The 14,104-nt window shown below is 45.4% G+C and overlaps 1 protein-coding gene across 5 annotated transcripts in view; it reads left to right on the forward strand.

Annotated features, from left to right (window-relative positions):
* Nucleotides 1-9,724, forward strand: part of GAPVD1 (GTPase activating protein and VPS9 domains 1) — a 32,110-nt gene extending 22,386 nt beyond the window's left edge. For all 5 annotated transcript variants that reach the window (XM_075519826.1, XM_075519827.1, XM_075519824.1 and 2 more), the window contains 7 exons: nucleotides 219-328; nucleotides 979-1,138; nucleotides 1,617-1,804; nucleotides 3,188-3,401; nucleotides 4,001-4,073; nucleotides 4,959-5,156; nucleotides 5,843-9,724. In XM_075519826.1, coding sequence (XP_075375941.1) covers nucleotides 219-328; nucleotides 979-1,138; nucleotides 1,617-1,804; nucleotides 3,188-3,401; nucleotides 4,001-4,073; nucleotides 4,959-5,156; nucleotides 5,843-5,983 — 1,084 coding nt within the window. In that variant the 3' untranslated portion in view covers nucleotides 5,984-9,724. The remainder of the gene's footprint in view (nucleotides 1-218; nucleotides 329-978; nucleotides 1,139-1,616; nucleotides 1,805-3,187; nucleotides 3,402-4,000; nucleotides 4,074-4,958; nucleotides 5,157-5,842) is intronic.
* Nucleotides 9,725-14,104: the final 4,380 nt, after the last annotated feature.

The raw sequence follows: 14,104 nt of genomic DNA on the forward strand, positions 1-14,104 counted from the left end.
GAGCAGTTCAGTATTAAGAAAATTCCTTTGAAACTGGTCTAGGTGCTATATCAAAAGAACTGATATTGTAAAGTCTTGACAACATTGGTTTATTAAAAATATGTTAAATAACTTTTAGGCAGTATTAAAAAACCAAACAAAAACCCCCAAAAGTAAAGACTGCTTACTGAAGAAGCAGACCTTGCAGCAACTTTAAGAAAATATTTTTTCTCTTTAAGGGATGCGAAGAAGAAATTGAGATTGGCTCTTTGTTCAGCAGATTCTGTTGCCTTCCCAATGTTGACACATTCAACAAGGAATGGCCTACCAGATCACACAGACCCTGAAGGTAAACGTTCTTTATGCCTATAGATATTTTGTATTGTACGTGCCTCCTCTTTTCCCCCATCTAAGGGCACTTGTACTGCACCGTTTATGGTAACTTGTTTGGCATAGATATAGAAGGCATAGGCTGCCTTTTTGCCCCCCAAAATGTTTTCTTTCTTACTGTACAAACAAACCTGCCAACTAAATCTAGTCTAATTTTTTTGTAATGAAGTATCTCGGATATAGTGCAGGCAGAGCCTGAAGCTGTAGAATAGACTCCCGAAATACATGTACTGTTGGGAATTGTGCTACAGTGCTAATAGAGTAACTTGAATGATTTACTGAGTCTTTACGTTGACTTAGTATGTGTCTTGTGTTTGCATCCCTCCATTCATTCTAGGTTTATTTGCAGACACGTGAATTTGTCACCTTATCTGGTCCTCTTCACATTTCAGAATGGTTCTAAATAGTAAATAAGATAGTGATATGAAAACTTATCCCTTGATATCTGGAAAATTCAAAAAGACTTATTAAATTGTTCTTAAAATAACATTTATCGCCTAATGTACAGAAGTTTTGTTTTAAACTGTTATGTCTCCCACATTCAAAAACAGTTTTTTTCATCATGCCTACATTTCTCTTCCTTAATAACTTTCCTTTGTTCTTTATTAGATAATGAAATTGTGTGCTTCTTGAAAGTTCAGCTGGCTGAAGCTATTAACCTCCAAGACAAGAACTTGATGGCCCAGCTGCAAGAGACAATGCGATGTGTAAGCCGCTTTGATAACAGGACCTGTCGAAAGCTGCTGGCATCTATTGCAGAGGACTATAGGTAGTTTGTCAGTATTTATTATTAATGGGTTTCCAAATGCATATATTTATTCACTAGCAGATTGGGAAGATCCCGTTTGGTTTAAATTGTACTTTACCAAATCGGGTTGTTACATCTCTGCTTCCCCAGAAAACAATGGATTTGTTTCACCTATCTGTGAATGGCTTAAAAAAGCTTGGACCTTAAGTCAGTTCAGATAGTAATAAACTCAGGTTAAATCAATTTGTGGCTAATGTTCAGCTCTAACACACAAGAGATGCTGTTTGGAATTTGCTTTCATCTAGCATTCTGGAGTGCTGCAAGGGCAGTGAATTCAGTCAGAGAAGTTTGTATAAGATGGAACTTTTCCAGTTCAGGTGTTATCTTTGTTTTAAAAACAACAGGTTGAAGATTCCTCTTGCACTACAACTTAACAGTTTATAAAGCTATTAGCCTCTATCTTTATTATGAATCTAATGTAGAGCACTCTTTATTTTAGGAAAAGAGCTCCATATATCGCTTACTTAACTCGATGTCGCCAAGGCCTGCAAACAACACAGGCACACTTGGAAAGGCTGTTGCAAAGAGTTCTGCGAGATAAAGAAGTGGCCAACAGATACTTCACTACAGTATGTGTGAGATTGCTGCTAGAGAGCAAAGAAAAGAAAATAAGGGAGTTTATTCAAGGTAAGGTTAACGCAGACTGTGTAATGCTTATATTCCTTTACTCCATATTTAGATGCTGGCTCAGGTTAATGTTTTAAAATACAACTTCTGATCTGAGGAGCAGATTCCTAAAACGGTTTTCATTTCATCTGGTGAATTAATGGCTCAAATAGACAGATTACTGTGACTTAACAGTATGTTGTGGCAGCTAACCCATGGTAACTGTCTGCATCTTTCATGGGCTAAGAGAATGAAGGTACTTTAACCTCACTTGGCCTAAGAAGTTAAGCTAAATCATATTATCTAGCATCTGCCCCATGGAAGAAGCATGAATATTATTAATTATTTTAGATCTACTGATAAGTGATAAATTAAGTTGCAGAATTCAGTCCTCAGTACAGAACCTGTGGTTGTACCTTGGAAGATATGGGGAATAGTAGTAGTATGAATCAAATGAATCAAAGATTCGAAAATATCATAGCATAAGGGATATCAGCACCAGGAAGACAACTCTTTCAAAACAGAGTCACTTAAACTACTTACGTCTTCTCTGTGCACATACCTGACTTAATGAAGTACATAGGAAATTTTGAGTCAGTTCTTGCTCCTGGAGCATATAGTGCTGCATATTAAATGTACCTGAATAGTCTGGAATTAATATGAGAACTTGTATCTACTGGGATTAAAGTTCTGGTAATAAGATTCAGTGACCCAGGAAGGAGTTAAAGCCCTTGCATTGGACAGAAAGGAGACAGCTATTTCTGGATGATCTAAAAGAGAAATTGGCAACTGTGGCGTTTAGGCTGCTGGCAGATGTGAGTGGCAGTTGTCTTCTGGTGCAGAGTGCTATAAATATGAAGCCGATGAATGGCCAGCGATTTGGTCATGCTGCATTAACTTGGCTGCATCACTCATTCTGTATTTTGTAGATAAATATGAATGTTGCAACTATGCATACTTAATAAAGGTAGGGGTAGGAAATGGTACACATGGGCTTTCTTGATATCTTCCTCCCCCCGCCCCTTTCAGCATCTGACAACTTTGCGTGTGCTGATTCCTACCAGGGACTGTTCTAGTGATTGTTCTGGGTGTTATCTCTGTGGGTGGCTGGAAAGAAGGCATAAGAACTGGTACTGCAGAGGAAGTGATTAACACAGTATCGAGTAGAGTGTTTTGACCATATGCTTTGCTAAATGTGTTCTCTATGCTTTTTCCTTTAATTTCTCCATTTATTTCAAGTGTTCCTGCTTGTATTTCCCTTACAGGGGCGTGGGCAAAACAGAGCTTCAGTGCTGCCTGGCAAGAAGTCTGAAGTAGATTCTGGGCTGCTCTTTCCAGAAAAACCTATCAGAAATAATGTTTTTTGCTTAATTGAATGTTCTCTCTCTTTTTACTTTTTATCAGATTTCCAGAAACTCACAGCAGCAGATGATAAAACAGCCCAAGTTGAGGATTTTCTTCAGTTCTTATATGGGGCTATGGCTCAGGATGCCATATGGCAGAATGCCAGTGAAGAACAGCTTCAGGATGCACAATTAGCTATAGAACGCAGTGTGATGAATCGTATTTTCAAACTTGCGTTCTACCCTAATCAGGATGGAGATATTTTGCGTGACCAGTAAGTTAATGTAATTTGAAGTACCTGGTTTCTCTTTTGCAGTTGGTGCAGATGGAAGCTGTGCAGTCTTCATGTGACAGACTTAGGACTAAGTCAGCCGTGCCATACAAACTCATGTTTTCTTTCAGAACGTTTTGTAAAAGGACAAGGAAGTGCTTTGGCATCATGTGCAAAAGTTTGTGTTTGCAATGAACTGCTAGAACAGAATAAAATTATAAATGTAATGACTTGGGATAGAGACTTTCAGAACTGCAGGTGTGTATGCTGAGAGAATGATCAAAATCTGCTTCAGATTTTCCTTCAGTTTTCTGTTTTGGTACAGTATTTTCCATGGGGTTGGAATTTGGGGTTTTTGGTCTTTGTGTTTTAGAACATGCGCTGTTTGAATGCTCTACAGGCTGTGTGGTTGTACTTGATTTTATGGCAAAATCCTCTGCATCTCTTATTGATCTGGTGTCCATTAGCTGTGGGACCATCATGATTATATGCATTTCTGAAGATCTCTTGTAGTATCAAACTTAAAACTAGTGGGAAACCCCAGGGGACTAATGGCTGGCTGCTGCTTACTTTTCACTCTTGTTTTTTGTGTTTGTTTTCAGGGTCCTTCATGAGCACATACAGAGGTTATCTAAAGTAGTGACTGCAAATCACAAAGCACTTCAAATACCTGAGGTAATAAGTTCTTCTTTCCTTCACTTTCATGAAGTGTGCCAGGTGCTTGGTTTTGATTGTGTTTGGGATGCGGAGAGGGTCATTTTGTTTTATGCTTAGAAGCATTGCTTTTCTATCTGTGACAGCTGAAATATCCTGCAGGAAAAACATGCTGTACCCATGCCTTGGTATCTTCCACTAACTGATTCTTCCACATGCATTCTTTTCTGATTTTGCCACCTCCGTCCTGATAGTAAGATTTAAGAACTAATACTACACTGCACTAAGCTGCAGTAGCTTTCTGATAATTTGCTTCAAAAGACAAGATTTGAATGCTTTATGCTTCTAATGTGATTCATATGCCATAGCTGTGGTTTACAGCTGTCAAGTTAACTTTCTGAACTAGCCAGAATTAATGGCACCTTGCAGATCTGTGAATTTGCCCAGTGCTTTCGCTTTTCTCATGGTTAATAGGATAACTAAAAGCAGGTTTGTAGGCTTAAGAAGTCTGTCAGAGGCTGGATGTTTGCAGCTTTCCTAAGTCTCAATTCAGCACTTGAACTGTATGACTCAAAACGGTGAGTGTTCATAAAGCTGCTGATATGGAAGACTGAGACGTACAGCTCTACCTTCATTTGAAACAGTGTACTGGAGAACTCAGGGAGAAGTACAGGCTAATTATGTTAATTGCACATAGAGTGCTGGCTCTTTGTAGTTTTTTTGTTATAACACAGCAGGAAGCCGCCTTCATTGTGAGTGTAATGTAACCACCTTGACTTAAAGCTTCCCATTTCTCCGGAGCCTTGCTCCTGCCTGCAAGTCTCTGGTACTGCAGATCCTCTGTGGTGCACAGTAGTAGCTTGGATAAACAAGAACTGGCAGCATGTTGGTTTTTCTTTTTTCTAGGTATATCTCCGGGAGGCTCCATGGCCATCTGCGCAGTCCGAAATCCGCACAATAAGCGCTTATAAAACCCCCCGAGACAAAGTACAGTGTATCCTGCGAATGTGTTCAACCATCATGAACCTGCTTAGTCTGGCAAATGAAGATTCAGTACCTGGGGCAGATGATTTTGTTCCTGTTCTCGTCTTTGTCCTCATAAAGGTGAGTTCTTTTGCAAAGATCACAAACCCCAGCTAATTCTTGTAATAAACAAGCAAATTTTAATAAGAAAAATAATACATTTGGGTAACTGGGAGCATGCTAGACTCAAAACCAGATCTAATTCAGCAGGTTTAAATGGAAACATCAGAAATATGGTCACAGTTATGGTTTTCCAGTCCAAGCAAACTTTGCATTTGGAACCAAGGAAACGGGTACAGGCGTTGGGGGGGGGGGTTTGAGGCGTGTCCACCAGTATGTCATCTGTGCCTGCTTAATGTTGTCCTCTTTCAGGACCAAGATCCCGCACTAGGACTGACTTGCATTGTGTTGCTGACCTTTTTTGATATATGAGTGTTTGGAGAATGGTCTGTCATATATAAGATGCTGAAACGATAGGCTTTGCCGTGTGTTTGAAGTCCTTGGTGACTTTTATAGATTATGCCAGTGTTACTCTTCTTTCTCTTGGCCTGCTAGTCGTTTTTCCTTGTTGGAAAAATGATCCTTTCATCAAGTCTGATGCATTCTGAGTGTGTGAAATGGGTGAACAGATACGTTACGTAATCAGGCATTGTGATGTGTGAGGATCATGGTACAAATAGAATTGTATTTCTGTTCTGTATCTTGTAATGTTTTCTGTTTAGCTTTGCAAACAAACTGTGAGTATCTCTTTCTTCTTTAACCCTCAGGCAAATCCACCGTGCTTGCTGTCCACTGTTCAGTACATTAGTAGTTTCTATGCCAACTGTTTGTCTGGAGAAGAATCATACTGGTGGATGCAGTTCACAGCAGCAGTTGAATTCATTAAAACTATTGATGACCGCAAGTAACTCAAACAGCACATGTGTGGGCAGACTGTTAGCAGAGAAGAGTATATAAGAATGTACAACAGCTGCAAAAGCTGAAGAAGAGACTTTCCTTGTATAATACTGTACAGAATTGAGGCATTTTAAAACACACCTTTACTAATCAAATTAATTTAACAGATTTTCCTCTTCTCTTTTGGTTGCGTTTTTCTCCCCTATAGATACTGGCACTGCAAAAGGGACCACAGTTTTCAGGTATTTTGGAATCTCAAAACATGCAGAAAATTCCTCACGCTTTTTCCACCACCCCTCTTCCTGAATTCTTACTCACGTGATTAATTCACTTCATTTAATTTCTAATAGAAAACCGAAACAAGAAGAATCAGGGCAACCACTGAGTATACTTTCTAGCTTAATACACCTTTTATTAATAAAACACCAGCCACACTGAAAGTTTGTAGTCGCTGACATTAGTTATCAATTGTATTTCACCTAAATTTAAAATCTGAGAGGACAGTGTAAATATTATATACCTATATTTAATGCATTGCAATTATCTTTGGACTCATTATCCTTTGAATAAACAAGCAAAAGCCTCTCTGACCTCTAACAGGTTGTGACATACTGTGTTTTGGTAATGGAAGGACTTCCTCGAAAGGCTAAGATTAAAAAAGGGCAAACTGAACTATTTATTAAAATGTAATTAAGATTACTGAAATTTCTAAAACTGGAATTTATAATAGACAGGGCTTATTAGATAGCTAAACACTTTTTGGCTAGGGCATTAGGGTGTTATAAAGGTTTGGATATATAGAGGAGAGGGACTGTAAGTTACAATAGATAAGTCTAATATAAAAAAGGAGAAATAAAATACCTTACTGTAATATTTTTTCTGAAATATTGTGTATACTGTACAAACCCCAAACAGAGATCCTTAACAGAACCTTGGACTGTAATATATATTTTGATTAGTGACATTAAATACATATGCCAGGGGTTTCAGTGAATGTTTTTACTAAATGTTCTTCGTGTTGTCTGCTATGCAGCAGTGCAAGTTTTATTGTTCATATGAAATATTTTAAAATAGAACACTGTTCTTTATGAAACATATCATGACATCAGTTCAGGGTGTTTTATAGATTTCTCACCCTACCTTTCCCTTAAACTGACAGTTATCAATTTAAAGAAGTTTTTATGCACAACACCACATGGATTTTTCATGAGTGAAATGGTCTGAGTGATGGCCAGTGGTTGTTATCCGTATATAAGCATTTGCTGTTCTTTTTTACCTAGAATTACAGTGAAAAAGGACAGCGAGCATTTAACTTTTTCATGTCAGTATTATTTCTTGCTCTTCCCAGAGTCTTCATTGCACTTCTGACAGAGGGATGTGTTAAGACTTGGTGTCTGTGTGTGGTAAAGAAAACAGAATCTTTCTCGCATACTTTTCAAAATATGATTTTTTTTTTTTTGGTGTGATGATTAAAACCTGTAAGCAACTAGTACTTGGGAAAATAATTTGGTTAATTGAAATTAGAGCAATTTATGTCAAGTATCAAGTGCTTGATTTGGCTGTGCTACTTGTTGAGGCATAATTAAAGCAACTTACTTTCTAGGACTCTAATATGTAATTCAGTAGAGCATTTTTGCCAAAGTAATCACAGGTGAGAGGGTGGGATGGTAACTTTTTTCTTTTATTTATAGTCTTTCTCCTCTATTAGAGACTTGATTGTGTGGAGGAGCAATACTCAGTAGAAACAAAATTCTTCTGATCTGCCTTACTGTGGTAACTCAAGTCTGTGTCGTGTTGCAATATTCTAGTTATTTAGCCTTGATGGGTTTTTGGTGCTGAACATGTAACTTCGTATTGCAAGCACAGCCCTGACCAATAACACTCAGCAGCAAAGCACAAATATGCCCTTGAAGATATGGCCAGATCATATCTAAAAGCAATATAAATTTATTTATATTGAAGTGTCCTATAATATTTAATGATTACTTGAATATCTGAGATGTTAAGACCGATGTATGAAAGTTCTTTTAGTCCTGAAGTTTGGGTTTTAGTCGAGGCAAGTATTTGTACAATCCTTAAAGAAGGCACAAAGACACTGAAGTTGGTGATTACCCTGTGCATGGCTTCTGTTTGCAGACTTGGCAAGCGGGATTTGATCAGCACCATCAGGTCTTTCAGATTTGCTCTCCTTTATGGAAGGGGCAAAAACCATTTCCTTCACAATTTTTATCACTTTGTTTTTCTGCGTAGAAAAATACTTAAAAGAACTGGAGTCTTTTTTTAATTATTATTTAGTTATTTTAAAACTAGTAAGTGTTTCAATGAGCCCCAGATGAGCTGAGTCTTCATAGCAAGATGGTCCTTTGCTTCTTTTTTCAACCTACTCTGAAAGTCCTTTATATAGTCTTGATAGGTGTAGTTAGAGAATTAGGCTCCAAAGAATTAAAAAACTTCCTGTAGTATCCTCGGTACTATTTTCCCCTGGTGTCCCCTAACATTTTGTTTTAAAATGATAAATTACATGTATAGGAAGTGATGTTGTTAGGTTTTGGTGTGCAATAGTAAAGGTGAAAAGACAGCGCATAAAGGACCAAAAGTAACAGAACTGTTGCCAAAAGGTGCCAGCCAACCATGTACCCGTTGCTGTAATCTTGGTGCTTTCTGTTAATTAAATTACTTCAACCACTGAAGGATGAATGGAACATTTTGGGGAAAGGGGAGGGGGGAGAGGTCATGAGTAGCAGGTTGCAGTCACGGACTTAAGGCTTGGTCGTTGGCTTCGGCGCTGCTTGTTGGCGTGTCTGGAGGAACGGCCAAATTAAACGATGGCATGGCTATGCCTGTTAATATTACAGAGGTGGTATTTTCCTTTTTTGGGTAGAGGAGTGAAAGGAAAGGGCTGGGTTTTTTCATCCCTGGGAGATTCCTTTTTGCTCCTAACCCTAAATGAGGTTTCTCTTTAAAGCTTTTTTAAATCCTCTTTAAGGAGAATTGGAACGTATATGGCCTATTAAGTATTTGAGTTTAAAAGTTTTTGTTTTGAAGACCTTATACTACCAAATGCTGAATGTAACTGCCATAAATTTCAGGAAAAAAAGCCACGAACATGATCTTGTTTCCTGTAGGTGAGTTTCTGGTGAGCACAGTGTTGTTTCACAACGCTTGAAACCGTTAATGTTCTGTTAAGCCAAATTCTCACAGAAGTTTGAGAACTCACTGCCATGTTGATGCTGAGTAGTATGTGGAGGAAGGGGGGTTAGGCCAGAGCAGGAGCAGCAGGAGGAGGCAGACCTGTTCAGCAGCAGAGCTTCAGGCAAGCGAAGCGTGTGTTTGGCACGAGTGTAACTTGTGTGGCCGTGCTGCGGTGCAGACTGTGCAGCCTTCGGCTGGCAGCGTGGCAGGAGAGCTGGAGCAGCAGGAGCAGCAGGAAAGCAGTGGACAAGGAGGGGGAAGAATACTCCTATTCGGGTAACAGCTGGTGACTTGGTTGAGCCTGTACTACTTGAGAATTAATCTCTGCTGAGTTAGTAGTGTGTGTTCTGTACCTTTTAATTGTGCTTTACCTCTATTTAAAAGCTTTGTACTGCCTCTCCTCTTTGAAACTGGTAAAGCCTTTATAAATCTAAATTAATGAGCTTGCACAATCTTGTATACAGGAAACCCATCTTGTCTCTAACGTGATTATTAATGTGTTATTCTGTAAAAACTGATTAAAAGGAGAGCAGTTTAACCGCCTGGGTTTCATGTTTCTGCCTTGTTCCAATGCGATCAGCAGTTGTGCTGGAGATGGCATTGCGAGCGTGAACAACTTACCACTAACTTTGCATGATTTCTGTTTAGCATCGCTGCCATGTTGTGTCTTCAGACCTTTTTTCACGCATGCAACGACAGCTTGCGGGGAGTGGACAGTGGCAAAAAAGAAACAAGACCCAGTTAATGGGAGAGGATGCACCGCTGAGCTGGCTGCTTAACACAGAGCTTTTTGGGTTTTTTGGGTTTTTTTGATCATGCAGCTTGACTGTCCTAGTAGCTTGAGGGGAAAAAACAGCTACCTGCTGTCACACCACTAAGGTCCTCACCTGGGGACAGCTGCCAGGACAGTGTCTGGTCTTCCGCTGTGTGCTGTTTGCCCTGATTAGAGTGGTCAAGTCCAAAAGTACTATGTTTCAGTCATCTTATTTCTTAAGACTTGTTCACATCAGCTACACAACAGTAGGATCTCAGCAGCCACTGCGCAGCCACCCCACTCCTGCCGTGTCGCCCACTCACCCCAAACGCGGTGGGTGGGCGGGCGACGCGGTGGGACCGGGGCGGGTGCGCGGCGGCAGCCTGGTGCTGCCGTGAGTTTGGTCCCTGCAGTGTTATTGACCTTGATTCTCTCTCATTTGCATCCAGCATTTTTCATCCTCTGGAATATGGTGTTTGGGGACCTTTCCATCATTAAGTGGATTTACAGCAATTTCCTTATGTGTTTTCTCCAAGGGATTCTGTTATGAGAGGCACATTAAATCTCCATTAATACCTCATTATCCGACTGATAAGATTACCATGATAATGAGGCAGAAATTCTAATTGTTTCACTTCTTATTGTGCCTTTCATTAAATCATATACCTGGAAGTTGCTGTCGGAGAGGGGAGCTCCAGCCTGCAGAGCTCGGGAGGTGAACCCGTCCCTGCGTACCCTGGTCCTGTCCCCCGGTGCCTGCGGGACGCTGGGGCGTGCTGGCCTTTCCTCCGGGCCTCTGCGCCTCCTGCCACGGCCTCTGCTCCGCGGCCACGCCACCGGGAGGGCTTCCGGGGCCCCAGGGCCTTTGGTAACCTGCGCTGGGGAGCGTGTTTTTGGGGAGGGCGGCACATTTCACGCAGCCCCGTGCCCCTGCTGTGGTTTTACAGAGCCGATGGCTCCTGAGGGCCTTTAAGCACAGGGGTGTGCAGCCTCCTTCGGAGCTGTTACAGCCCATCAGGTCAATGATCCATGAACTAAAAAGTCTCTAAGCAGGAGCAATTATTGTCTATCATGTGTCAAAGGCACCCGTATTGACCCCGATAGATGGAGCCATTATGGCCTGTTGAGTCAACGATCCATGAACGGGGAGTCCCTGGGAGCAGAGGTCTCGACAGGCCGCGCAGCACTGTCACGTCCCTCCTGTCCCTCAGCGCGGGGCTGAGGGATGTGCGGGGTGCCGGGGCAGGGAGGGATTTGGGGTGCGGGGAGGGGGGCAGCGTGGGTGCTGCCAGCTACCGCATCCTGCCCTCGTCGCCCTGCGGGTGCCGCAGGCAGCCTGGAGCAGGCGGGGGTGGGGGGGAACAGGCCTGGGGGGCCCAGGGGATGATCCGCATCCACACCGGCCCCCCTGGCTCCTGCTCCCCGGGGCCTGCGCAGGGGTCCCCAGTGACCAGCGTGACCTGGGCTCTGGCTCCGGGAGGGGTGACCGCTCTGTGGGGCTGTGTCGGTCGCACGCTGCTGCCGAGAGCCCTGCCTTGTCCTGGCCGGGAGCCCACAGCCAACCGCATCGGGAAATGCCGCGGGGGCCCTGCTTGGCACCGGATCTGGCTCCATATCCACCAGCTCCTTACGGGGGGAGGCCGGAGCCGTCCCTGTGAACAGCTCTGTTCCTCGGGCTCAGCTTATGGCTGGGTAGCGGCACCCACGGTGGATGGCACCTCTGCCCGCGGGGCAGGGGGTCACCGGGACGAGGACCGTGGGAGCCCCTGCTTTTGGCACAGCAGTGGTGTTGGGCGTGGAGCCCCCGGCAGAGCCCAGGGCAAGGGTGCAGGCAGCGCTGTGCCGCCCTGAGGGGAGATGGAGCCGGGGGCCCAGCATCTGTCCCCCCAGCCGGGCTCCTCACGACCAGATCTGCAGCAGAAAATAACGTTATCCTGCACAAGTGGACTTCGTCAGGCTCCTCCTGCGCTAACGAGTCGATGTCTCCATAGTAACTGGCACATTTGGAGGGCAGGAGGCGCAGGGGGATGGGAGACAAAGCCTGCGCGGGAGCGGCGGGCAGAGCCCACTGCACAGCCCACCGGCACCGCACAGCCCGCCGTGCACCCCTCCGGCACATGGTGCTGCTCGGCCCGGAGCGAAGGCCATGCCTCCTCAGCCCCGCCGGCAGCCATGCAGTGCCCGCTCCGGCCCCGCTGCCTCTGCTGCTCCGCGAGGAGCCGGATACGGCCCCTCCGTGGCAGCGACCCCGGTGCTCACGGCAGCGACCCTTGTCCTGCTGAGGGGACGGGTGGCTTTTGGCACCAGCCCGCAGAGCCGGAGCTGCCCAGGCGGCCGTGGCCGTGGGTCCAGAGTGGGGTGGCCGCGCGGTTCGGTGGTGCTGCAGCACCTGGGCCGGGCAGGTGCGTGGTGGGCAGCGGGTGCCCTGCCCTGCCCTGCCCGCCGCTGCCAGCCCTGCCGGCGGCACAGCTACTTAACCACATCGCCAGCAGAGTCGTTGGGCTGGGGTTAATCAACATTCATTCATGTTTCCAAGTGTAAATTGAGCATTTGTTTAATTATGTGTAAGTAGCAATACATTCTGGCCATTATCTAAATCACTATTTTATTTCCTGGATGTGGTTTCATAATGCTGGGTTTGTGCTCCAGCCTCTGCATCATTAACAGAGAAGAGTTAATGAATATAAAAGCGTAAAGGCTAATTACACTTTAATTTACAATCATGGTCTCATTTTGGGACCACATGAAATCTGTTTTGAAAACAATTAAAAAAAAAAAAAAAGCCCAGTGAAGGTCTGGTGAGTAGAAGGGTTTTGGCACAAAGCGAATGGTGCCGGTGGCCGTCAGGCCCGTTGCAGCACAGCCGCTCGGTGCTGGTGGGGCCGGGGTGCCCGCGGCTCCCGGGAGGCTAGCAGGTCCCCTGCTCTCCCTGCGGCCGCAGCCCCACGGGGCAACGGCCCGGGCTGGTGGCGGGACCCCGCTGGGGCTGGCGCTGCTGCCGTGATGGTGCTGAGGGATGTAAATCGGAGCCTGAGCAGAGAGCACAGTTCACCTGAAGGAGACAAAGATTTATTGGGCTGCAGATGTTGAAAGCAAAATTCAGCAAGACTGCTGACTCGAGCACTTCGCAATATTTACAATTACTGGGGATCTAATGGCATGCTTTCCAGCGAGCGGAGCTCGGCAGGAGCAGGTACTGGTGCCCGGTCGTTACGGGGGGAATGGTATCTGAAATCGAAGCTCGTGGCGGGAGAGGTGATGGCAAGCAGTTTCAGACTCCATTTCTGCCGTGACGTCTGCAGGGGGATCGCTCTGAGCAGCAGAGATTTGATAAGCTCAGGTGCCACGTTTGGTGTCGTAGCAGCTCCCTGCAGGCTGTGGCGGGGCAGAGCCCCCGGGATCTGTCCCCCGCCACCGGCAGTCGCCCACGGCAGAGACTGCAGCTTCAGCTGAGGACCTCCCTGAGGCTCTGTGGACTTCTTCTTGTCCGGCACGCAGCCTCTGCGGGCGCTCGGCACCAAAAGTGGAAGTGATGGCAGCTGCCGTGGGATGCTGAACTCGCCAGGGTGGAGGAGACATTGGCCGTGCCGTCCTCTGCCCGGCAGCCGCCGGTGAGCGCCGGTCCAGAGCGAAGCAAAGTGCTTGCTGCTCGGCTCTCCTGCCCAGGAGCAGCAAATACGACAAGAGCTGCTTCTGCTCCAGCCCGAACGGCACTGTCTGCGAGCGCATCCAGCGCAGTCAGTTCTGCCGCCCTCTGTACCCCCTGCCTGCCCACCCCCCGGCTGGGTTTTGGCACAGAGAGCCCATGGCCGGTGTCCTGCTGTGGCACTGCCTGCACTGGCGCTGGCCCCAGCGGGCAAGCAGTGGCGCCAGCACGGCCCCGGGTGTCACAGCTGGTGCTGGGTCCAGGCCGGGGCAGGAACCGTCCCTGCTGGCACGGGGTCGCTCTCCCGGCTCCGGCTGCGGGTTATGGGTGGGATTTTGGGGCTGAGGGGTCGGCTGGGCCCTGCCGGTGCGGTGGGAGAGCGGGGCCTGGGGGTGCAGGGCTGGAGCACGTGGCTCGTGTACTGGTGAGCATGTGTGTGCACACGTGTGTGTGCTCCTGGGCTTGCAATGGGCAAATATCTGTTTGTATTTCCTTTAGTGTTCTGATTCCCTCAAAAATGAAATAAAAGCCGAGTGCTGA

Source organism: Mycteria americana, chromosome 17 (assembly GCF_035582795.1).
Source record: "Mycteria americana isolate JAX WOST 10 ecotype Jacksonville Zoo and Gardens chromosome 17, USCA_MyAme_1.0, whole genome shotgun sequence".
Lineage (NCBI taxonomy): Eukaryota > Metazoa > Chordata > Aves > Ciconiiformes > Ciconiidae > Mycteria > Mycteria americana.